The sequence below is a fragment of the Microtus pennsylvanicus genome, chromosome 19 (genome assembly GCF_037038515.1).
Source record: "Microtus pennsylvanicus isolate mMicPen1 chromosome 19, mMicPen1.hap1, whole genome shotgun sequence".
Classification (NCBI taxonomy): domain Eukaryota; kingdom Metazoa; phylum Chordata; class Mammalia; order Rodentia; family Cricetidae; genus Microtus; species Microtus pennsylvanicus.
This window is the reverse complement of record NC_134597.1, coordinates 34985239-35011022: the sequence shown is the minus strand read 5'-3', so window position 1 is coordinate 35011022 and position 25784 is coordinate 34985239. Positions and strand designations below refer to the sequence as shown.

Below are 25784 nucleotides of genomic sequence, written 5' to 3'. Positions count from 1 at the left end.
ATGTGGCAGGATACAAGATCAACTCCAAAAAATCAGTTGCCCTCTTATACCCAAAGGATATGGAAGCAGAGAGGGAAATCAGAGAAGCTTCACCTTTCACGATAGCCACAAACAGCATAAAATATCTTGGGGGTAACTCTAACCAAGGAAGTGAAAGATCTATTTGACAAGAATTTAAGGCATTGAAGAAAGAAACTGAGGAGTATACCAGAAAATGGAAGGACCTCCCTTGCTCTTGGATTGGGAGTATCAACATAGTAAAAATGGCAATTCTACCAAAGGCAATTTATAGATTCAATGCAATCCCCATCAAGGTCCCATTAAATTTCTTCACAGATCTTGAGAGGACAATAATCAACTTCATATGGAAAAACAAAAAACTTAGGATAGCCAAAACAATCCTATACAATAAAGGATCTTCTGGAGGCATTACCATCCCTGACTTCAAACTCTATTACAGAGCTACAGTGATGAAAACAGTGTGGTACTGGCATAAAAACAGAGAAGTCGACCAATGGAATCGTATAGAAGACCCGAATTATAACCCACAAACCTATGAACACCTCATTTTTGATAAAGGAGCCAAAAGTATACAATGGAAGAAAGAAAGCATCTTCAACAAATGGTGCTGGTATAACTGGATGTCAACCTGTAGAAGAATGAAAATAGACCCACATCTATCACCATGCACAAAACTCAAGTCAAAATGGATTAAAGACCTCACTATCAGTCAGAACACATTGAACCTAATAGAAGAGAAAGTGGGAAGTACCCTACAACACATGGGCACAGGAGATCACTTCCTATGTGTAACCCCAACAGCATAGACATTAATGGCAACATTGAATAAATGGGACCTACTAAAACTGAGAAGCTTCTGTAATGCAAAGGACACTGTCACCAAGACAAAAAGGCAACCTACTGACTGGGAGAAGATCTTCACCAACCCCGCAACAGACAAAGGTATGATTTTCAAAATATATAGAGAACTCAGGAAACTAGACTTTCACATGCTAATTAACCCAATTTAAAAATGGGGCACTGAACTGAACAGAGAATTCTCAGCAGAGGAAGTTCAAATGGCCAAAAGACACTTAAGGTCATGCTCAACCTCCTTAGTAATCAGGGAAATGCAAATCAAAACAACTTTGAGATATCATCTTAAACCTGTCAGAATGGCTAAAATAAAAAACTCCAATGATAGCCTTTGCTGGAGAGGCTGTGGAGGAAGGGGTACCCTCATCCATTGCTGGTGGGAATGCAATCTTGTGCAACCACTTTGGAAATCAGTGTTTTGGTTTCTCAGGAAATTCGGGATCAACCTACCCTTGGACCCAGCAATACCACTCCTGGGAATATACCCAAGAGATGCCCTATCATATGACAAGAGCATTTGTTCAACTATGTTCATAGCAGTATTATTTGTAATAGCCAGAACCTGGAAACAACCTAGATGCCCTTCAATGGAAGAATGGATGAAGAAAGTGTGGAATATCTACACATTAGAGTACTACACAGCGATATAAAACAATGACTTCTCGAATTTTGCATGCAAATAGAAAACACTATCCTGAGTGAGGTAACCCAGACCTAAAAAGATGAATATGGGATGTACTCATAATTGGTTTCTAGCCATAAATAAGGGACACGGAGTCTACAATTGGTGATCCTAAAGAAGCTAAGTAAGAAGGTGAACCAAAGGAAAAACATATAGCTATCCTCTTGGCTATGGGAAGTAGACAAAGTTGCCGGGGAGAAAATTGAGATCTTGGGGGTGGGGTGGGATGTGGGTAAGGGGAGATGGGGAGAGAAAAGGGAGAAGGGGAAGATGGGGGGAACTTGGGGAAAAAGGAGGATTGGGATAAAAAAAGGTTGGATAGGGGAGCTCGGAAGCACAATTCTTAGTTAAGGGAGCCACCTTAAGGTTGGCAAGAGACTTGAACCTAGAGTGGCTCCCAGGTGCCCAAGCCGAGGTCTCCAGTTAGCTCCTTGGGCAGCTGAGGATAGGGAACCTGAAATGACCCTATCCTATAGCAATACTGACGAATATCTTGCATATCATCATCGAACCTTCAGCTGGTGATGGATGGAGATAGAGACAGAGACCCACACTGGAGCACTGGACTGAGCTCCCAAGGTCCCAATGAGGAGCAGAAGGAGGCAGAACATGAGCAAAGAAGTCGGGACCGCGAGGGGTGCTCCCACCCACTGAGACAGTGGAGCTGATCTATTGGGACCTTACCAAGGCCAGCTGGACTGGGACTGAAAAAGCATGGGATAAAACTGGACTCTCTGAATATGGCGAACAATGAGGGCCCGATGAGACATAAAGGACAATGGCACGGGGTTTTGATCCTACTTCATGTTTTGACTTTGTGGAAGCCTAGCCAGTTTGGATGTTCACCTTCCTAGATATTGACGGAGGGGGGAGGACTTAGGACTTACCACTGGGCAGGGAACCCTGACTGCTCTTTGTACTAGAGAGGGAGGGGAAAAGGAGTGGGGGGAGGGGTAGAAGAGTGGAAGGAGGGGGAGAAGGGTGGGAGGAAGGGAAGGGAAATGGGAGGCTTGGAGGAGGTGGAAACTTGTTTTTTTTTCTTTCTCCTTTTCTCAATAAAAAAAAAGGAAAAAAAATTTTTATAGCTAGTAGCTAAGCCTGTAATTTCTCACCAAGATTACTGCCCAAATGAGAATTGAACAAATACTAGATTTGTTGTCATGCCAAAGTAGATAGGAAAAAAAAAAAACATGAGGACTCAAAATACGTAACGAACTGTAAAATCCACATAGCTATAACTACCTGATCATTACAAAGGTACCCAAAACTCACTCTTTAGAAAAGAAAACTTTTTTTGTTAAATAGTTTTGGGAGAAGTACCCAAGGAACGCTGGAAATGGGAGAAGTGGTCTTCACCAGGGAAGAACACATTAATGGTATTTCCTGCACCAAATGGAAAGCCCTGAAAACATACATATGTAAAAGTATTATTATACACACTGATCAGATTATACTAAGGAATATATATATTTCAGTGTATATAGAGACCAAAAAATTAAAGGAGAAAGGTAAAGGAGAAATTTTATAATAATATTATGATCTCAAATAAATAAAAGCAAAAATATTTTCTTTTTTCTTGATAATTTCATATATTTATATAATAAAATATGATTACATTTAGCCACATTTTCCCCTTATAATACTCTGTTCTCCACAACCTGTCTCTGTCCCAATTTTATACCTTCTTTTGTGATATCTCACTAAGTTCAATTAGTGCAATGCATGTGCTAAATGAATAGAAATCACAAAGTAAAGAGCAAAATTATTGCATTTTTCAAGGTGATATGATCCTATACCTAATAAAAACTAAAGGACTTTTGCAGAAATTTTATGGACATGATAAACACTACCAGGTCGCATGCTAAAGTCAATAATCAAATCCCAGTAGCCTTTTCATAGAACAATAATAAACTTGATAAAAAAGAAATGAGGAGGAAAGCCTCATATAGAATATCATCAACAAAAACTAGTGATGCCTACCCATGAGGGTAAAAGACATTTGACATTAAATAAAGTAATTAAAAGAAGATTATTTTACAAAATTTGATTGCCACAGTCAACTCATTCTCCATCACAATTCTAATGTTCCTCTTTAAAGAACTAGGTGAAACAAAACTAAAATCTTTTCCTACCTCAAAGTTCAAAATAATCTTGAGTTGAAAAAAAAGCAGGCTAAACTACAGTACCCATCTAAGGCATTATACATAGTAATTTTAACACACACAAAAAAACCACTCTAATACCAACAAAACCCAGCTATGTAGATTCATTTAATATACTAGAGAAGTTATTAAAAAATCCACATAGCTCTAACTACCTGATCATTACAAAGGTATCCAAAACTCACTCTTTAGAAAAGAAAACTGTTTTCTTAAATAGTTTTGGGGAAAGTATAATTAAAAAGAACAGAAAAACCAGAAAAGACCAAGGCTCAGACTTCTGCCGGTAGGTGATGTCCTCTAGACATGACATGGAAAAATAAACCCATGCAATATCAACTGTATGTTTTCCTGAGAAAAATAAGAATTATGACAACATGCGTTGACATGCTAACATACACTGGTGAAATTCCATGTTCTTCAGTATCTGAATAGTCAACAGCTATGGAGAGAAGCATAAGTTGTTTTCTACATTAATAATCTACCCCCTAATTATTCTAACTCCAAATGACCAGCCAAGGATACATGTTTACATACTAAATTAACTTGATAGATTGTTTATGCAAGTTTAAATGTATATACCAACACAGTACATGTACATAAACACACACATATAATTTAAAATGAGATCATAAAATTTGAAGTGTTAATGGAGTTGGAGGAAGAAAAGTGGGAATGATGTGTTCCCATATGAAGTTCTTAATAAGAAAACAAGAGAATATACATAAAGAAAAAAATAAATTTTGATATGCTTCTCTCATGCTTAACAAAAAATACAAAAGGTTTAAAATACATTAGCTTACAACTGAAACTTCTGAATTAAAACATAGAAAAAGCACTATGGTACATAGTTCTACAAAAGGACTCTTTACAATATTTTGGTATTTACATTACAGTGATTATCAGATTCAATAACCAGGAAGTCAATGCCAAGGAAAACTAAATATAACTGTATGAAATTAAAAGTTTATGAATGAGAAAGTAAATTTTTGAAAAAAAAACCTCTAGGATGAGAGAAAAACTACATATCTTAGAGATGATTAACATGTAAAATTGATTAAATAAATCTAAAAATAATTTATTACAATCCAAGTCATGAAATTAAATATGGGCATCGAAAAAAAAAATCTTGAAGGATAGAACTAAAATGCCAATAAGTACTTGTAAAACCTAAGCATTCTTAGTTTTAAATAAAAGGCAAATAAAAGATTCATTAAAATCCTGTGTTACCTCAGTCAGATTGGTTGTCATTAACCAATAAAAAGTTCTAACACTACTAAGAATTATAGGGGTTATTATTAAGTACTGTTATTGAGAGTGTATAAATTAGTACAACCACTATGGGAATCAAAACAGATATTTCTCAAAACTTAAAAACGTATCTATCATAGAATCCTGCAGTACAAATCTAATTCAGAAAAGATGATGAACATCAGTAAAACTCTATATGAGGTTTACTTTCTTTGCAGAAAAAGGTAACCACTGAACAATAAATTTATTTTGCCTCAACTGCTGACAGTGTGTTGTCCTAATTGGCAAAGCAGGACACAGAAGAATGCAACTACCAAACTTTGCCAAGACAACTAGGACAGTCCTTCAAAATTTCCTTATTTTGATCAAAGTCTGCCTGATATTTTAGGCCTTCAGTCTGAAGATGGATGCACCACTGTCACTAAGGAACCTTGAAGACTTTCGAGGAAGCCAACTGCTCTATAATTTCTTAATTTTGGAAGTTGTTTGCTCTAAATTTATTTATTCAGCAATATTTTTTCAGGTCTCTGATGGATTGATGACCAGATAGCTAGAGTTACAGTTTTCTTTGCTATCAAAGTCAGAAAAGAGATATACAAAGGAGGTATAAAGTGTATAAGTTAGAAAGACATAAAAATATAATTTCGGATTGGTCATACATGTTAGGATATATAGTGAAATAGGTACAGTACTTTGGATTCACCAAGATAGGATAGATAGTGGAGCATCTTCTCTGAATTTGTCAATGGGCTGGACTATATTAATGTAATTCTTGCCTGTATTTATGTGTATATAGTTATCTTACTTATTTTATACATTTTTCTATATTAGTTAAAACTTTTGATTCTTATTCATACAAAAAGGAGAAAATATTGAGTAATATTTTGTTCGTGTTCTGACAAATAAAGCTTGTTTGGAGTCAGAGAGCAGAGCTAGTCACTCATTAACCATGGAAGTCTGGAGGACTATACAGAGAGACAGGACGTGATAAGGTGGGGTGGAAAGAATAATTGTGCCCTTTGGGATGGTGGAATAGAGAAAGTTGAGGAGGCAACTGCCACATTATCCCAATTCTCTTATATACCAGGTTTTTACCCTGATATCTGACTCCTGGTTTTTATTGATTAAGATTAATTAGATTAACACTTCAGTTATATGCCTGATTAAAACATATTCAGCTTGCAATTGAGTTAATTGAATACGTATTGCTTACTGTTGCAGCATTAATAATAACCAAGACTATCATCAATAGGTTAGTAAAAATATGTGATGTATATACACAACAATGTGTTACTCATTCATAGAAAAGAATGAAATTATATCATTTTTAGGAAAATTAGTCAAACTGGAAATCATCATATTACAAAATAGGCCAGACTCAGGTTGACAAATACTCCAATTTTCTCTCTTATTCAGACCCTAGATATTTACAAAATGACAGAAAAATACAATAGGGTCTATTCTGAGGAAAGATTAACAATAGAGAGGGGAACAGGAAAAACAGGAAAAGCCCACTATATGTGTATAAATATCATCATGGAAACCATTATTTGTAACAGTTAATATCTGGTGAGAAGAGAATGAAATGCTCATGATAAAAAGGGAGATATTGGTACAGCAAGAAACTTATCTTTGGGACCCATTGCAACCAAATAGGAAAAATCCTGTTTATAATACATGATATTTATTGCTAACAATGAAATGAATGTGTTCATGAAAGTGGTCATTCATAACCCACACATAAGTGTAAAAGAAAATTAAGACTTTTTATCACCTATATTCTGATATATGACTTTTTAAAGAAAACCAAAACCTGTTTTCTACCATGTAATTTTAGATTTTTTTCAACTGCGGTTGACTTAAAATTCCATGTAACATTTTTGGAGGTGAAGGATTTTATCTCCATCTCAAAGATAGAAAAAGATAGCCTCAAATGGATGTGTATTTCTCACGAACAAGAGTATGAAGAGATAACCCAAAACACAGAAAGTAAGGAATTCAGTTTATTGTCATAGTAATTTCAGGGAGATGAAGGATTCTTAGTTGGCAGCAATGGTGTTCTTAATCCAGGTAACATAGTTGCAGACCTTGGTGTACACACCAGGGAGATTCTTCTGGGCACAGCCATAGCCCCAGGAGACAATGCCCTGGAGTTGTCCATTGCAGACCACAGGGCCACCAGAGTCACCCTAGGATAGAGGAATAAAGTGTTTAATGAAGGGGCATGTGAAAAAAGACTACATTCACTCTGACCTGAAGATAAAATTCTAGCCTCCCTGGATCTCCATATTTTTATCGAATCCCCTATTCTTGCTAATGTATTGAAATGACATCCGGAATAGACCTCCTCCCTTTCCCATGGAACCACAAGAGGAAACTTCCTGATCCACTCACTAGGTCAATGCACTCCCACTCCTGGGAAAACAAGATATTTATATGAGAAGGGAGCTAATTACCTGACAGGAATCTTTGCCTCCCTCCAGGTAGCCAACACAAATCATGTTACTGGTTATCTGTCCAGGGTAGGCGGATTGACAGGCAGACTGAGACAGTATTGGGGCATTCAGGCACTGGAGCAGGTCTGGGTTGTTCACTTTGAGGAAAGGAGAAGAAGGAAATGTGATAGAGACCAGGTTAGAGAACAACATTTCAGTGTTGTTCAGTATGTGACCATTGAAGCTGCCATTGAAGAGGCACTAGAGTCTCCCTTGGGTAGACTAGTATAGAGGATTACTGTGTTTTCTTCAAGATATTAAGAATAGTCAAGTCAAGAACTGGGTTTTGATCCTACTGCACGTACTGGCTATGTGGGAGTCTAGGCTGTTTGAATGTTCACCTTACTAGACCTGGAAGGAGGTAGGAGGTCCTTGAACTCCCCACAGGGCAGGGAACCCGTTCTGCTTTTCGGGCTGGTAAGAGAGGGTGAGTTGATAGGGGGAGGGGAAGCAATATGGGAGGTGGTGGCGGGGAAGAGACAGAAATCTTTAATAAATAAATAAAAATAAAAAATAGTCATTATTGATGTCTTTCTTGGAACTAATGATAGTACATTCTGTAATTTTTCTCTTCACATCATTCTGTAGGTCAATGCCTCTTGTGACCATCTTAGTACCTTGTGTTTTGGGGGTTCTTCAATGCATTTATGGCCTAGAAGCCAATCATTTATGTGTAGAATCTGGCTTAGTTCTCAAAAGATGTGGATGAAGTACTCACCACCAGAGGCCAAGGTGTTGCCCCAGCCAGAGATGAGGCACTGAGTGCCAGCAGCTGCGCAGGAGGTGGGCAGAGCTACAGTGGCCACTTGGGCATTGAGAGTCACAGGGGAAGCAAGCTTGATCAGCATGATGTCATTGTTCAGGGTTGAGGAACTAAAGCTGGGGTGCTTGATGATCTTGGAGGCAGTGACATATTGCTCAGTGCCTTCCGCAACATTGATGTTGTGCTCTCCCAGTCTCACTTGGATGCGGCTGTTGGAAAGAAAAGACATGGCAGAAAATTCCTGTCCATTACCTCAGATACTCCAGGTCAGGTAACTCTTTTAGCTGGGTAGTCTAAAGATGGGAGAGGCCTGCTGTAACCTCAACAAAGTAGCAAAGGTGTGATGTGGAAGTACCAACTTGAGACCCAAATTTCTTTCTACTTTAAAGAGAAGTAATATGAGCAGAGGAAGACTGCTCACCAACCTACTGTTCCCCAATGGATGCAAACCACCCAATAATATGGTCTAATTATCAGCAACAGATACACATGCCTTTATTCCCTCACTCAGGGACAAAGAAATCAAGATCTCTGAGACCAAGCCCAGCCTGGACTACCGTGTGAGTTCTAGCACAGTCTGAGCTATACAGAGAAACCCTATCTCAATAAAAACAAGCAAATAGAAAAGAATAGCTTGAAACGTGAAACTATGGCAGCTCAGAACTTGCTTTGAATTTTGTCCATCTGGGTTTACTGCTCAACTTTCTGAATTAGAATCTTAATGACTCAGATGCATTTTCTGGTAAGAAACGCTCTTTTAATGAATATGATATCTGGTTATTTCTATATAATGAGATGAGTTTTAATAGACAGTTTAAGTACATGGCTTGAGCTGTCACTGTGTCTTCTCAACATGCCCTAGGATCATGGATGACAAGGAGACAAGTATGACATTTGAATTCCAGCTGTCACTTCTCTATTCCTTCAGGTGCCCCCTCTGCCCATGCCCACTATCCCCAATCATGGCTTCAGTCTCTCCCATTTATAAAATGAAGATATTGCCACATGATTGTAAAAACCTCCAACACCCATTTAGAAATCTTGTGCTTAAAAACCAAACAAAATATTGCTGAGCAACATAATTTATAGAAGCTATGTCATCATAGATACTATTTATGGAAACAACTAACGGCAAAACTGTAGTAGCATCACAGAAATGCAGTTCATGTTGACATCCACTTAGATGTTACAGTTAAAATATGAATAATTGTTGTCTATTAAGAAAGTTCTGTCCACTTCCAGAATGACAATGGATAAATTATATCTCCTTTATAATTCAAAAAAAGCTTGCTGATACTCCAAACTCAGAAAACTCGGTTTATCTCCCTGCTACAGGACCCAGTGTAACTATGTGAAGTCTGTGAGTGACTTCATGAGAGTTCTATTATCCCTAATATTAATTTTTTTCTTTTGTTATTTTTTATCCCTGGCTGACTTTGGACGGTTCAGGGTTGTAATGGGCTTAATATTCTTTGTCCTTATTCTCTACAAATTCAGGAAAAGCATTGAGGTCAATAATCTCTCTACACTGACTCTTCCATTCATCTAAACACTTCAGTTGATACCTGATCTCATCCCATTCCCTTGCAAATGTCATATGTGTTCTGTAAAGACAGAGCCCATCACTTACCTCTTGTAGCAATGAGCTGCAGACACCACCCATTGGTTATTGATGAGGGAGCCTCCACAGAAGTGGTAGCCAGAGTTCAGAGACACCTGGTAGGGGACAGAGTTCTTCTGGCAGGTGTAACCTCCAACGATCTTATCATCATCGTCGACAGGGAAAGCAACTTTAGTAGGAAAGAAGAGAGAAGACAATTCTTCAAGATACTGGAAATTGTAGTCCTCAGTCGTGTTTCAACCTTAAGCTAATTAGGAATCCTTATTTATTACAGTAACTTAAGGATACAGTAGGCCTATGGTATCTTCTAATAGTTCATCATACAGAGCAGTGTCCATAATACAATAGAAAGATTCTCTGTAAGTAACAGTGTTCTGATGGATTACAGGAAACAGGGCAAAGGATCTCATCAGACTGCAGGATTAAGCACAAGGATTGTTGTCTGATTCACTCCTTGCTTTGATCTCTTATTCATAATTTCTTGATACCCTGGTCTAACAGAGCTTAAGGGGATTAGGATAGTTGAAACTATCTTGGAAAATATCTTGGGTATGTAGACCTCAATATATCTAAGTGTTTTTACAGCTCAGTATATATATTAAGGTCTCATGTAGGATATAAAGATAGAATGCTATTGACCAAGATCACTGGTTTTTAACCCTGATTGCATTTTTATGAGTTTTAATATAATTTTTGCATTTCGTATTTATTAATAAATAATACATAATAAAATTATAATATACATTAAGTTCATATATGCATATATTTCAGAAATCCCCTTCTTACTACAAATTTACTGCTCCTGCCAGAGAAGGGCAGAATTTTAATACATTACTCCTCAGTGTAATTAGGTTTTCAACTTTCAAATACGAATATTATCTGCAAAGATATTCGTGGCTGAGTTATCCCCAAATTGTTGGACCCAAACCAGAGTTCTTATGGTTCATTTCATAGAACCTCCATATGCCTTCCATTTGTAGCCATTGGGATCCCATAGTAAACAACAGTAGAGGGGATAAGAAAGATGAAACTTACAAAGAAACAAGTAAATACAGATGCAGAGCTACGTTAGGAAGACAGGGGACACTGGAGTACAGAAACTACAAGAAGCATCGTTAGTTACTGCTTGATGGTCTCCAGGAGAAGAAAGGGAAGGACCTGGTTTAAGGCATGGAACTCACCAGCAGCTCCCACAAGGGCCAGGAACAGGAGTGCACTCATCGTGGCAGAAGGTAGTGAGTACTTGGGGAGAGCCTGCATTTATACTGTGCTGGAGGGAGAAGGAGGAACAGAGGGGAGGTGCCCCACTGCCCTTTCCCAAGCACACCTGTGGGTTTCCCCTTCCTTGGTCATGCATTATCTCTGCTTTATTTGTCCATTCTGTGGGTACTTCAGCAACATTTGAAAAGGAAATTTTTTTTTTTGGTGAGGTGAACAGCTGATTCTTGAAAGGAAGCCAGGATGCAAAAACAGTAGAACTATAGACTATCTATGTAGCTGGGTCTTTCTAGGCTCATATAAAGACATTAGATGGTAGAGCACAATCATGGTCCTTAGACATACCCAGAAATCAAAAAATTTAATTTCAGGAGGACCTGGTACTGGTAATTAAGTGGGTGTTTAGAGATCTAGAACCGTATGAGAAGAATTACATTGTTTCTGTATCTTATATATATGAGGTGAAGATTCTTATCTCTAGAATAATCTCTCATATAGAAAGGTCATATTCAAGGGCTTGGTGATCAGAATTAGAGAATGAATTCATGACAAATGGACGAATGGACTTGCTCAAAACTGCTGCCTTTCACCTGCCTATCCTCTGTAACAAGGCTCATGCTAACAAGTGATTTGAAGTATGAGAGATAAAGTGTGAGTAGGAGCTTCCTCAGTGTGTCCCAAATATCGACAAATACCACATTCCCCTTTCCTCTGTGTCATGAACTTTGACTCTCACTTTTTATGCTTTTATGGACCCAGTTTCTGCTTTTTCATTTTTGTATTAACAATCAGTCTGAAAGTTAATACTTCCCTGTTATCTATAAGTAGGTAGCTTGAGATAACATCCATTCTCTAAATGAGAATTGAGAAAGGCCTTGAAAACATGGTCAGTCTGAATTCTGTTCAGAATAAACATTCCTCTAGAAGATAAATGAAAAGTTCTAAAAAGAATCACTAAATCTAAATCTTGAAGTTTATTGAGAACTAACCTGCCAGGAAAAAAAATGTGCTGAAAAATGCTATGTCAGTTTATATATAATTTATCATACAACTTGAGGAATCCTGTTGTACGATCTATTCACTTTCTAATTAGTCTGATGTCAGTGTTGCTGAGAGACAATTACAAGCAAATTTCATGACTGAATTCTCTAAATTGTAGGGGAAAATATTCCTCAATGTGCTTAGAAGAGTGGAAAATCTGAGGTCAGAGTGTTGTGGTTCGTTTTGATATACTGGGCATACAGGATGTTGAAAGAAATGGTTACCAGCATGTACTGGAGAAAACAACCTTGAAAGACCTGTTAAATATCTCTGTACCCATACTTTTTTGCCTGACTTGCTCAGTTACACAACAGAATTAGTACTTTGAGCTCTCACCTCTATACTCTAAATGTTATAAAATGGCCCATGGGGGTCATTCCTGAGTTGAGTAGTATTTTAATCCTAAAATACCTCATAGATTTTTCAAGATGTTTCACACAAGAGTTATGCACTACATTTTCTATGTAAGGAGCTTCATTTCATTTACAAAAAAACACCTCTTTTACGGTGAAATATGAAGAAGGAATTATTTCTAATTAACAAGGAAGGTGTATTGACTCAGATGGTTTCAGTTTTTTGCAAGAAACGATCTTAAATTGGCACAAGGTTTCAAGGCTTCAAAAAGATAAGAAAACTCTTGTGAAGTATCAAACTTGTCACAGGTGGCATTTAAAGGCTACTGCCAAAAACCAAGTGTTCCTAGGGGACAAGGTAAACATCGGGCTCCTCTTGCCATTTTTTTCCCTTGACACAGTATGAACACCAAATTTATATTTTCCTGGCATTGTGTCTCGGAACCTTTCTTTATCACGGCCCACCTATTCTATTTATAACACTAGACACACATTTTTGTCCTCATGTCCAGATGATAGAGTGTGATGATATCATTAGAGTTAGCTTGGATACTAAGAAATACTTCTGTAATATTGGTAAATCCAATTGTAAAATTGGTGTTTTACTTTCTTGTCAGAATTATTTAGAGCCCACTGGTTTTGAGGAAAGACTGATATATTTCTTCTAGTATTTCCACATTCCACTATATTCTAGATAGGTGGGCCACAATGGGATTATCCCCAATGAATATGGAAAATTATTTTAGCCAGGTGGATGTTGACATCCATTAATTTCAATATGACCCTATGTGTACAACAATATTGAATGGTATGGCACAGCAGTGTCCTATAGTTATAGCTTAAAATTTAGTCACTTAATATTTTGTGCTCCTATTTATGACCTGATGTCAGCTTACTCCAGGCTATCAGGAATTATAGTTTAAAAGACCACTTTGGATCATAAGTAGTTTCTCATGCTCTAGACTGAATTAAGTAGGGAAGATTCACAAAAACAGCTGCTTACACTCCATTTGAAAGTCTGTGCTGTTCCTGATATTTTTCATCCTATTAGGAATACTTTGTGTCTTTCTCTAAAACATTCGCTTAGTCCCCATTCAATGTTTTGGCATATCAGTGACTGCATTTTACTTTTTAAAATAAGAGTTAGATTCTCAGTGTGTATTTTATACTTGATTATAGTATTTTATGAACATCATATTTTTCTTAACATTCTGCATTTCTAGATGAGCATATGTGCTTTATCCTGTGGAATTAAGGTTTTTCAGTTCCTGTAACAACCAGTGTAAAATAAAACATTGTGATCCTATTCCAGACTGCTATACTCAGACAAGAGCTCTCTGATCTTGGCTGTATTTGTTGCCATCTCATGAAAAAGGTAGATAACAAATATTATTTCAATTTCAGATTAAAGACTCTATATCTATGAAGAAAACAGAGTACATAGATCATACCTGAAACTCCTCTTCCTCTGAAAATCAACATCCCCAAGATTTTGCTATAGAATGGAGTGTTTCTTGTTTTCCTGCAGTTGAGTAAACAAAGTCAGAATAAATTTCCTCTAATGCCCACAGCTAAGAATAGTCTTCACCGCCAACAAGGAAAATCCTCTTTGCTACAGATAATGATAATTACAGAAAACTATAATCATTCAAAATGCAGAAATATGAAACCCAATCACAGTGGATATATCTTTGTAACTGTCTTATACCCAAGGCTCCGAGAACGTTGCAGAACATGGGGAGGAAAGACTATAAAGCCTGAAGATGAGGGAATTTGTTCTGTAAAATTTTTTTATAGCGATCTCTTGGCGCCAGGAGACCTAGCCTTGGGTTGAGTTTCTGGCCCGCGGCGCCAGCCTGGGAAGGGGAGCTCAGAGGTTCCTTGGCCCCCTATCCTTCTTGGGCTCTCTGCAGGGCCTCTACTCCCTGGATACTGCCTCTTTCTTCCTAGCCCACCCAGCTTTCATCAGAGAACCCTTCGACTTCGGCCCCACCGCCCTCTTTTCGGCACATATCATCACCCAGCCCAGCCTGTCTGGGCACTGGGTCCCAATCCTCGGGGCACCCAAGCGGGCTGGAGTTCCTTTGTTTCTATGGCCTGCCTGCAACAAGCAGGGTAGGCGCTTTGTTTGCGAGCTGCCCAATCAGCACGGAGGCCTGATCTCTCGGCGCCAGGAGAGCCAACATTGGTGAGAGATAGCGTTGGGTAGGCAAGGAGACCTGATCCGGTAAAAGATGATCCATAAAGCAGCATTTGGAAGAAGAGATGGGCAGACGCCAGGCAAGAATTCGCCCAACAAGCTGAAAAGCAACATGAAGCCACCAGAAACCAGAGACTCACAATGGGAGGACATGAACACCTTAATCAAGAAGAAGTAGAAAAGATTGACTTCATGAAAGTGATTGACGCCCTTAAACAGCATGTAAAAAACGCCCTTATAGAAATGGATGAGAAATATAACAGAAAGTTTGAAGAATTGAATAAATCAGTGAATGATACCCTAGAAAACCAAGGAAAAACAATCAAACAGATAATGGAAACAGTTCAAGACTTGAAAACTGAAATGGAGGCAAAGAAGAAAACACAAACAGAGGGCCGGCTGGACATGGAAAATTTAAGTAAACAAACAGAGTCTACAGAAACAAGCATAATCAACAGAATACAAGAGTTAGAAGAAAGAATCTCAGATTCTGAAGATACCATAGAGAAAATAAACACACTGATCAAAGAAAACAGCAAGTCCAACAAACTCTCATCACAAAACATTCAGAAAATATGGGACACAATAAAAAGACAAAACCTAAGAATAATAGGAGTAGAAGAAGGAGAAGAAGTGCAGCTCAATGGCCCAGAAAATATATTTAAAAAAATTATAGAAGAAAACTTTCCCAACCTAAAGAAAGATATACCTATGAAGGTTCAAGAAGCATACAGAACACCAAATAGGCTGGATCAGAAAAAACATCCCCTCGCCATGTAATTATCAAAACACAAATCATACAGAATAAGGGAAGAATATTAAGAGCTGCAAAGGAAATAGGCCAAATTACTTATAAAGGTAAACCTATCAGACTTACACCTGACTTCTCCATGGAAACCATGAAAGCCAGAAGGTCCTGGATAGATGTACTGCCGAAACTGAGAGACCATGGATGCCAGCCCAGATTACTATACCCAGCCAAGCTTTTGTTCACTATAAATGGAGAAAAAAAATTTCCAGGATAAAAACAAATTTAAACAATACGCAGCCACAAATCCAGCCTTACAGAAAGTAATAGAAGGAAAATCACTAACCAAGGAGTCCAACAATGACCACAATAACTCACACATCTAGAGACCCTTCACCAGCACAAATCAAAGAAGGGAAACACACAAACTCTATGACTAAAAAAAAATGACCAGAGTTAACAACCATTGGTCATTAATATCACTTAATGTCAATGGACTCAACTCACCTATAAAAAGGCACAGGCTAAGAGATTGGATAAGAAAACAGGATCCAACATTCTCCTGTTTGCAAGAAACACACCTCAACCACAGAGACAGGCACCTATTCAGAGTAAAGGGCTGGGAAAAGGTTTATCAAGCAAATGGACCTAAGAAATAAGCAGGTGTGGCCATACTAATCTCTAACAAAGTTGACTTCAAACTTGAATCAATCAGAAGAGATGTAGAGGGACATTTTATACTCATAACAGGAACAGTTCATCAGGATGAAGTCTCAATCCTGAACATCTATGCCCCTAATATAAAAGCACCCTCGTACATAAAAGAAACATTGCTAAAATTCAAGGCAGCCATCAAACTGCACACACTAATAGTAGGAGACTTCAACACTCCTCTCTCACCAATGGACAGGTCAATCAGACAGAAACCTAACAGAGAAATAAGAGAATTAATGGAGGTAATGAATCAAATGGACTTAACAGACATCTATAGAACATTCCACCCAAAGAGGAAAGAATATACCTTCTTCTCTGCAGCTCATGGAACCTTCTCGAAAATTGACCACATACACGGTAACAAAGCAAACATCCACAGTTACAAAAAAATATTAGTAACCACCTGAGTCTTATCAGATCACCATGGATTAAAGTTAGAATTCAACAACAATGCTACCCCCAGAAAGCCTACAAACTCATGGAAACTGAACAGTCAACTACTGAACCATACCTGTATTAAAGAAGAAATAAAGAAAGAAATTAAAGTTTTCCTGGAATTCAATGAAAATAAAGAAACAACATACTCAAACTTATGGGACACTATGAAACAGTCCTACGAGGGAAGTTCATAGCACTAAGTGCCCACCTAAAGAAAACAGAGAAAGCTCACATTGGAGACTTAACAGCCCACCTGAAAGCTCTAGAAAAAAAAGAAGCAGACTCACCTAGGAGGAGTAGAAGACTGGAAATAATCAAATTGAGGGCTGAAATCAACAAAATAGAAACAAAGAAAACAATCCAAAGAATCAATGAAACAAAAAGCTGGTTCCTGGAGAAAATCAACAAGATTGACAAACCACTATCCAAACTAATCAAACTGCAGAGAGCGAATTTGCAAATTAATAAGATCAGAAATGAAAAGGGGGACATAACCACAGACACAGAGGAAATTCAGAGAATCATTAGATCTTACTACAAAAGCCTATATGTCACAAAACTGGAAAATGTAAAGGAAATGGATGCTTTTTTAGATAAATATCATATATTAAAGTTAAATCAGGACCAGGTGAACAATCTAAATAGACCTGTTAGTCGCGAAGTATTAGAAGCTGTCATCAAAAACCGCCCTACCAAAAAAAGCCCAGGACCAGATGGTTTCAATGCGGAATTCTACCAGAACTTCCAAGAAGACCTAATACCTATACTCCTTAATGTATTTCACTATATAGAAACAGAAGAGTCATTGCCAAATTCCTTTTATGAAGTTACATATACTCTGATACCAAAACCGCACAAAGACTCAAACAAGAAAGAGAATTATAGACCAATCTCACTCATGAACATCGACGCAAAAATCCTCAACAAAATACTGGCAAACCGAATCCAAGAACACATTAGAAAAATTATCCATTATGATCAAGTAGGCTTTATCCCAGGGATGCAGGGCTGGTTCAACATATGAAAATCTATCAATGTAATCCATCATATAAATAAACTGAAGGAAAAAAAACCATATGATCATTTCATTAGATGCTGAAAAAGCATTTGACAAAATTCAACATCACTTTATGATAAAAATATTGGAGAGATTAGGGATACAAGGGTCATACCTAAATATAATAAAAGCTATATACAGCAAGCCGACACCTAACATCAAATTAAATGGAGAGAAACTCAAAGCCATCCCACTAAACTCAGGAACACGACAAGGCTGTCCACTCTCGCCATACCTCTTCAATATAGTGCTTGAAGTTCTAGCAATAGCAATAAGACAACATAAGGGGATCAAGGGGATTCGAATTGGAAAGGAAGAAGTGAAACTTTCGTTATTTGCAGATGATATGATAGTGTACACAAGCGACCCCCAAAACTCCACCAAAGACCTTTATAGCTGATAAACACCTTTAGTAATGTGGCAGGATACAAGATCAACTCCAAAAAATCAGTTGCCCTCTTATACCCAAAGGATATGGAAGCAGAGAGGGAAATCAGAGAAGCTTCACCTTTCACGATAGCCACAAACAGCATAAAATATCTTGGGGGTAACTCTAACCAAGGAAGTGAAAGATCTATTTGACAAGAATTTAAGGCATTGAAGAAAGAAACTGAGGAGTATACCAGAAAATGGAAGGACCTCCCTTGCTCTTGGATTGGGAGTATCAACATAGTAAAAATGGCAATTCTACCAAAGGCAATTTATAGATTCAATGCAATCCCCATCAAGGTCCCATTAAATTTCTTCACAGATCTTGAGAGGACAATAATCAACTTCATATGGAAAAACAAAAAACTTAGGATAGCCAAAACAATCCTATACAATAAAGGATCTTCTGGAGGCATTACCATCCCTGACTTCAAACTCTATTACAGAGCTACAGTGATGAAAACAGTGTGGTACTGGCATAAAAACAGAGAAGTCGACCAATGGAATCGTATAGAAGACCCGAATTATAACCCACAAACCTATGAACACCTCATTTTTGATAAAGGAGCCAAAAGTATACAATGGAAGAAAGAAAGCATCTTCAACAAATGGTGCTGGTATAACTGGATGTCAACCTGTAGAAGAATGAAAATAGACCCACATCTATCACCATGCACAAAACTCAAGTCAAAATGGATTAAAGACCTCACTATCAGTCAGAACACATTGAACCTAATAGAAGAGAAAGTGGGAAGTACCCTACAACACATGGACACAGGAGATCACTTCCTATGTGTAACCCCAACAGCATAGACATTAATGGCAACATTGAATAAATGGGACCTACTAAAACTGAGAAGCTTCTGTAATGCAAAGGACACTGTCACCAAGACAAAAAGGCAACCTACTGACTGGGAGAAGATCTTCACCAACCCCGCAACAGACAAAGGTATGATTTTCAAAATATATAGAGAACTCAGGAAACTAGACTTTCACATGCTAATTAACCCAATTTAAAAATGGGGCACTGAACTGAACAGAGAATTCTCAGCAGAGGAAGTTCAAATGGCCAAAAGACACTTAAGGTCATGCTCAACCTCCTTAGTAATCAGGGAAATGCAAATCAAAACAACTTTGAGATATCATCTTAAACCTGTCAGAATGGCTAAATAAAAAACTCCAATGATAGCCTTTGCTGGAGAGGCTGTGGAGGAAGGGGTACCCTCATCCATTGCTGGTGGGAATGCAATCTTGTGCAACCACTTTGGAAATCAGTGTTTTGGTTTCTCAGGAAATTCGGGATCAACCTACCCTTGGACCCAGCAATACCACTCCTGGGAATATACCCAAGAGATGCCCTATCATATGACAAGAGCATTTGTTCAACTATGTTCATAGCAGTATTATTTGTAATAGCCAGAACCTGGAAACAACCTAGATGCCCTTCAATGGAAGAATGGATGAAGAAAGTGTGGAATATCTACACATTAGAGTACTACACAGCGATATAAAACAATGACTTCTCGAATTTTGCATGCAAATAGAAAACACTATCCTGAGTGAGGTAACCCAGACCTAAAAAGATGAATATGGGATGTACTCATAATTGGTTTCTAGCCATAAATAAGGGACACGGAGTCTACAATTGGTGATCCTAAAGAAGCTAAGTAAGAAGGTGAACCAAAGGAAAAACATATAGCTATCCTCTTGGCTATGGGAAGTAGACAAAGTTGCCGGGGAGAAAATTGAGATCTTGGGGGTGGGGTGGGATGTGGGTAAGGGGAGATGGGGAGAGAAAAGGGAGAAGGGGAAGATGGGGGGAACTTGGGGAAAAAGGAGGATTGGGATAAAAAAAGGTTGGATAGGGGAGCTCGGAAGCACAATTCTTAGTTAAGGGAGCCACCTTAAGGTTGGCAAGAGACTTGAACCTAGAGTGGCTCCCAGGTGCCCAAGCCGAGGTCTCCAGTTAGCTCCTTGGGCAGCTGAGGATAGGGAACCTGAAATGACCCTATCCTATAGCAATACTGACGAATATCTTGCATATCATCATCGAACCTTCATCTGGTGATGGATGGAGATAGAGACAGAGACCCACACTGGAGCACTGGACTGAGCTCCCAATGTCCCAATGGGGAGCAGAAGGAGGGAGAAGATAAGCAAAGAAGTCAGGACCACAAGGGGTGCTCCCACCCACTGAGACAGTGGAGCTGATCTATTGGGACCTCACCAAGGCCAGCTGGACTGGGACTGAAAAAGCATGGGATAAAACTGGACTCTCTGAATATGGCGAACAATGAGGGCCCGATGAGACGTAAAGGACAATGACACGGGGTTTTGATCCTACTTCATGTTTTGACTTTGTGGAAGCCTAGCCAGTTTGGATGTTCACCTTCCTAGATATGGACGGAGGGGGGGAGGACTTAGGACTTACCACTGGGCAGGGAACCCTGACTGCTCTTTGTACTGGAGAGGGAGGTGGAAAGGAGTGGGGGGAGGGGTAGAAGAGTGGAAGGAGGGGGAGAAGGGTGGGAGGAAGGGAAGGGAAATGGGAGGCTGGGAGGAGGTGGAAACTTGTTTTTTTTTCTTTCTACTTTTCTCAATAAAAAAAAGAAAAAAATTTTTTTTATAGCTAGTAGCTAAGCCTGTAATTTCTCACCAAGATTACTGCCCAAATGAGAATTGAACAAATACTAGATTTGTTGTCATGCCAAAGTAGATAGGAAAAAAAAACATGAGGACTCAAAATACGTAACGAACTGTAAAATCCACATAGCTATAACTACCTGATCATTACAAAGGTACCCAAAACTCACTCTTTAGAAAAGAAAACTTTTTTTGTTAAATAGTTTTGGGAGAAGTACCCAAGGAACGCTGGAAATGGGAGAAGTGGTCTTCACCAGGGAAGAACACATTAACGGTATTTCCTGCACCAAATGGAAAGCCCTGAAAACATACATATGTAAAAGTATTATTATACACACTGATCAGATTATACTAAGGAATATATATATTTCAGTGTATATAGAGACCAAAAAATTAAAGGAGAAAGGTAAAGGAGAAATTTTATAATAATATTATGATCTCAAATAAATAAAAGCAAAAATATTTTCTTTTTTCTTGATAATTTCATATATTTATATAATAAAATATGATTACATTTAGCCACATTTTTCCCTTATAATACTCTGTTCTCCACAACCTGTCTCTGTCCCAATTTTATACCTTCTTTTGTGATATCTCACTAAGTTCAATTAGTGCAATGCATGTGCTAAATGAATAGAAATCACAAAGTAAAGAGCAAAATTATTGCATTTTTCAAGGTGATATGATCCTATACCTAATAAAAACTAAAGGACTTTTGCAGAAATTTTATGGACATGATAAACACTACCAGGTCGCATGCTAAAGTCAATAATCAAATCCCAGTAGCCTTTTCATAGAACAATAATAAACTTGATAAAAAAGAAATGAGGAGGAAAGCCTCATATAGAATATCATCAACAAAAACTAATGATGCCTACCCATGAGGGTAAAAGACATTTGACATTAAATAAAGTAATTAAAAGAAGATTATTTTACAAAATTTGATTGCCACAGTCAACTCATTCTCCATCACAATTCTAATGTTCCTCTTTAAAGAACTAGGTGAAACAAAACTAAAATCTTTTCCTACCTCAAAGTTCAAAATAATCTTGAGTTGAAAAAAAAGCAGGCTAAACTACAGTACCCATCTAAGGCATTATACACAGTAATATTAACACACACAAAAAAACCACTCTAATACCAACAAAACCCAGCTATGTAGATTCATTTAATATACTAGAGAAGTTATTAAAAAATCCACATAGCTCTAACTACCTGATCATTACAAAGGTATCCAAAACTCACTCTTTAGAAAAGAAAACTGTTTTCTTAAATAGTTTTGGGGAAAGTATAATTAAAAAGAACAGAAAAACCAGAAAAGACCAAGGCTCAGACTTCTGCCGGTAGGTGATGTCCTCTAGACATGACATGGAAAAATAAACCCATGCAATATCAACTATGTGTTTTCCTGAGAAAAATATGAATTATGACAACATGCGTTGACATGCTAACATACACTGGTGAAATTCCATGTTCTTCAGTATCTGAATAGTCAACAGCTATGGAGAGAAGCATAAGTTGTTTTCTACATTAACAATCTACCCCCTAATTCTTCTATCTCCAAATGACCAGCCAAGGATACATATTTACATACTAAATTAACTTGATAGATTGTTTATGCAAGTTTAAATGTATATACCAACACAGTACATGTACATAAACACACACATATAATTTAAAATGAGATCATAAAATTTGAAGTGTTAATGGAGTTGGAGAAAGAAAAGTAGGAAAGATGTGTTCCCATATGTAGTTCTTAATAAGAAAACAAGAGAATATACATAAAGAAAAAAATAAATTATGATATGCTACTCTCATGCTTAACAAAAAATACAAAAGGTTTAAAATACATTTGCTTACAACTGAAACTTCTGAATAAAAACATAGAAAAAGCACTATGGTCCAAATTTCTATAAAAGGACTATTTACAATTTTTTGGTATTTAGATTACAGTGATTATCAGATTCAAAAAATGGCAAGAAAAACTAAATATAACTGTATGAAATTAAAAGTTTATGAATGAGAAAGTAAATGTTTGAAAAAAACAACCTCTAGGATGAGAGAAAAACTACATATGTTAGAGATGAATAAAATGTAAAATTGATTAAATAAATCTAAAAATAATTTATTACAATCCAAGTCATGAAATTACATATGGGCATTGAAAAAAATTCTTGAAGGATAGAATTAAAATGCCAATAAGTACTTGTAAAACCTAAGCATTCTTAGTTTTAAATAAAAGGCAAATAAAAGATTCATTAAAATCCTGTGTTACCTCAGTCAGATTGGTTGTCATTAACCAATAAAAAGTTCTAACATTACTAAGAATTATAGGGGTTATTATTAAGTACTGTTATTGAGAGTGTATAAATTAGTACAACCACTATGGGAATCAAAACAGATATTTCTCAAAACTTAAAAACGTATCTATCATAGAATCCTGCAGTACAAATCTAATTCAGAAAAGATGATGAACATCAGTAAAACTCTATATGAGGTTTACTTTCTTTGCAGAAAAAGGTAACCACTGAACAATAAATTTATTTTGCCTCAACTGCTGACAGTGTGTTGTCCTAATTGGCAAAGCAGGACACAGAAGAATGCAACTACCAAACTTTGCCAAGACAAACTATAGGACAGTCCTTCAAAATTTCCTTATTTTGATCAAAGTCTGCCTGATATTTTAGGCCTTCAGTCTGAAGATAGATGCACCACTGTCACTAAGGAACCTTGAAGACTTTCGAGGAAGCCAACTGCTCTATAATTTCTTAATTTTGGAAGTTGTTTGCTCTAAATTTATTTATTCAGCAATATTTTTTTCAGGTCTCTGCTGAAGTTGATGACTAGATAGCTAGAGTTACAGTTTTCTTTGCTATCAAAGTCAGAAAAGAGATATACAAAGGAGGTATAAAGTGTATAAGTTAGAAAGACATAAAAATATAATTTCGGATTGGTCATACATGTTAGGATATATAGTGAAATAGGTACAGTACTTTGGATTCACCAAGATAGGATAGATAGTGGAGCATCTTCTCTGAATTTGTCAATGGGCTGGACTATATTAATGTAATTCTTGCCTGTATTTATGTGTATATAGTTATCTTACTTATTTTATACATTTTTCTATATAAGTTAAAACCTTTGATTCTTATTCATACGAAAAGGAGGAAATATTGAGTAATATTTTGTTCGTGTTCTGACAAATAAAGCTTGTTTGGAGTCAGAGAGCAGAGCTAGTCACTCATTAACCATGGAAGTCTGGAGGACTATACAGAGAGACAGGACGTGATAAGGTGGGGTGGAAAGAATAATTGTGCCCTTTGGGATGGTGGAATAGAGAAAGTTGAGGAGGCAACTGCCACATTATCCCAATTCTCTTATATACCAGGTTTTTACCCTGATATCTGACTCCTGGTTTTTATTGATTAAGATTAATTAGATTAACACTTCAGTTATATGCCTGATTAAAACATATTCAGCTTGCAATTGAGTTAATTGAATACGTATTGCTTACTGTTGTAGCATTAATAATAACCAAGACTATCATCAATAGGTTAGTAAAAATATGTGATGTATATACACAACAATGTGTTACTCATTCATAGAAAAGAATGAAATTATATCATTTTTAGGAAAATTAGTCAAACTGGAAATCATCATATTACAAAATAGGCCAGACTCAGGTTGACAAATACTCCAATTTTCTCTCTTATTCAGACTCTAGATATTTACAAAATGACAGAAAAATACAATAGGGTCTATTCTGAGGAAAGATTAAAAATAGAGAGGGGAAGAGGAAAAACAGGAAAAGCCCACTATATATGCATGTGTATAAATGTCATCATGGAAACCATTATTTGTAACAGTTAATATATGATGAGAAGAGAATGAAATGCTCATAATAAAAAGGGAGATATTGGTACAGCAAGAAACTTATCTTCGGGACCCATTGCAACAAAATAGGAAAAATCCTGTTTATACTACATGATATTTATTGCTAACAATGAAATGAATGTGTTCATGAAAGTGGTCATTCATAACCCACACATAAGTGTAAAAGAAAATTAATACTTTTTATCACCTATATTCTGATATATGACTTTTTAAAGTAAACCAAAACCTGTTTTTCTACCATGTAATTTTAGATTTTTCAACTGCGGTTGACTTAAAATTCCATGTAACATTTTTGGAAGTGAAGGATTCTATCCCCATCTCAAAGATAGAAAAAGATAGCCTCAAATGGATGTGTGTTTCTCACACACAAGAGTATGAAGGGATCAACCCAAAACACAGAAAGTAAGGAATTCAGTTTATTGACATAGTAATTTCAGGGAGATGAAGGATTCTTAGTTGGCAGCAATGGTGTTCTTAATCCAGGTAACATAGTTGCAGACCTTGGTGTACACACCAGGGAGATTCTTCTGGGCACAGCCATAGCCCCAGGAGACAATGCCCTGGAGCTGCCCATTGCAGACCACAGGGCCACCAGAGTCACCCTAGGATAGAGGAATAAAGTGTTTAATGAATGGGCATGTGAAAAAAGACTACATTCACTCTGACCTGAAGATACAATTCTAGCCTCCCTGGATCTCCATTTTTTTTATCCAATCCCCTATTCTTGCTAATGTGTTGAAATGACATCCGGAAAAGACCTCCTCCCTTTCCCATGGAACCACAAGAGGAAACTTCCTGATCCACTCACTAGGTCAATGCACTCCCACTCCTGGGAAAACAAGATATTTATATGAGAAGGGAGCTAATTACCTGGCAGGAATCTTTGCCTCCCTCCAGGTAGCCAACACAAATCATGTTACTGGTTATCTGTCCAGGGTAGGCGGATTGACAGGCAGACTGAGACAGTATTGGGGCATTCAGGCACTGGAGCAGGTCTGGGTTGTTCACTTTGAGGAAAGGAGAAGAAGGAAATGTGATAGAGACCAGGTTAGAGAACGACTTTTCAGTGTTGTTCAGTATGTGACCATTGAAGCTGCCATTGAAGAGGCACTAGAGTCTCCCTTGGGTAGACTAGTATAGAGGATTACTGTGTTTTCTTCAAGATATTAAGAATAATCAAGTCAAGAACTGGGTTTTGATCC

The 25784-nt window shown here is 37.3% G+C and overlaps 3 protein-coding genes across 4 annotated transcripts in view; all 3 read right to left on the bottom strand.

Annotated features, from left to right (window-relative positions):
- The window catches only part of LOC142838452 (M1-specific T cell receptor beta chain-like), a 320262-nt gene that overhangs the window by 131408 nt on the left and 163070 nt on the right, over window positions 1-25784 (bottom strand). The window lies entirely within an intron of this gene.
- Window positions 6954-11131, bottom strand: LOC142838349 (trypsin-4-like). The gene is made up of 5 exons (XM_075953715.1): window positions 11029-11131; window positions 9857-10016; window positions 8182-8435; window positions 7425-7561; window positions 6954-7157 (listed from the first exon to the last, which is right to left on the bottom strand). The coding sequence occupies exons 1-5, from the start codon at window positions 11105-11107 to the stop codon at window positions 7008-7010; spliced, it is 780 nt and encodes a 259-aa protein (XP_075809830.1). The 5' UTR covers window positions 11108-11131; the 3' UTR covers window positions 6954-7007.
- The window catches only part of LOC142838309 (trypsin-4-like), a 35181-nt gene continuing 34381 nt past the window's right edge, over window positions 24985-25784 (bottom strand). For both annotated transcript variants that reach the window (XM_075953673.1, XM_075953672.1), the window contains exons 4-5: window positions 25453-25589; window positions 24985-25184 (exon numbers count right to left, since the gene is read on the bottom strand). In XM_075953673.1, coding sequence (XP_075809788.1) covers window positions 25035-25184; window positions 25453-25589 — 287 coding nt within the window. In that variant the 3' untranslated portion in view covers window positions 24985-25034. The remainder of the gene's footprint in view (window positions 25185-25452; window positions 25590-25784) is intronic.

Coding starts and splice junctions, on each gene's coding strand:
- LOC142838349 (XM_075953715.1), bottom strand. CDS start 11,107: ATGCAGGCTCTCCCCAAGTACTCACTACCTTCTGCCACGATGAGTGCA. Junction 10,017..11,028: donor GGCCCTTGTGGGAGCTGCTG/GTGAGTTCCATG, acceptor TTCCTACTAAAG/TTGCTTTCCCTGTCGACGAT. Junction 7,562..8,181: donor CAACACCTTGGCCTCTGGTG/GTGAGTACTTCA, acceptor CTTTCCTCAAAG/TGAACAACCCAGACCTGCTC.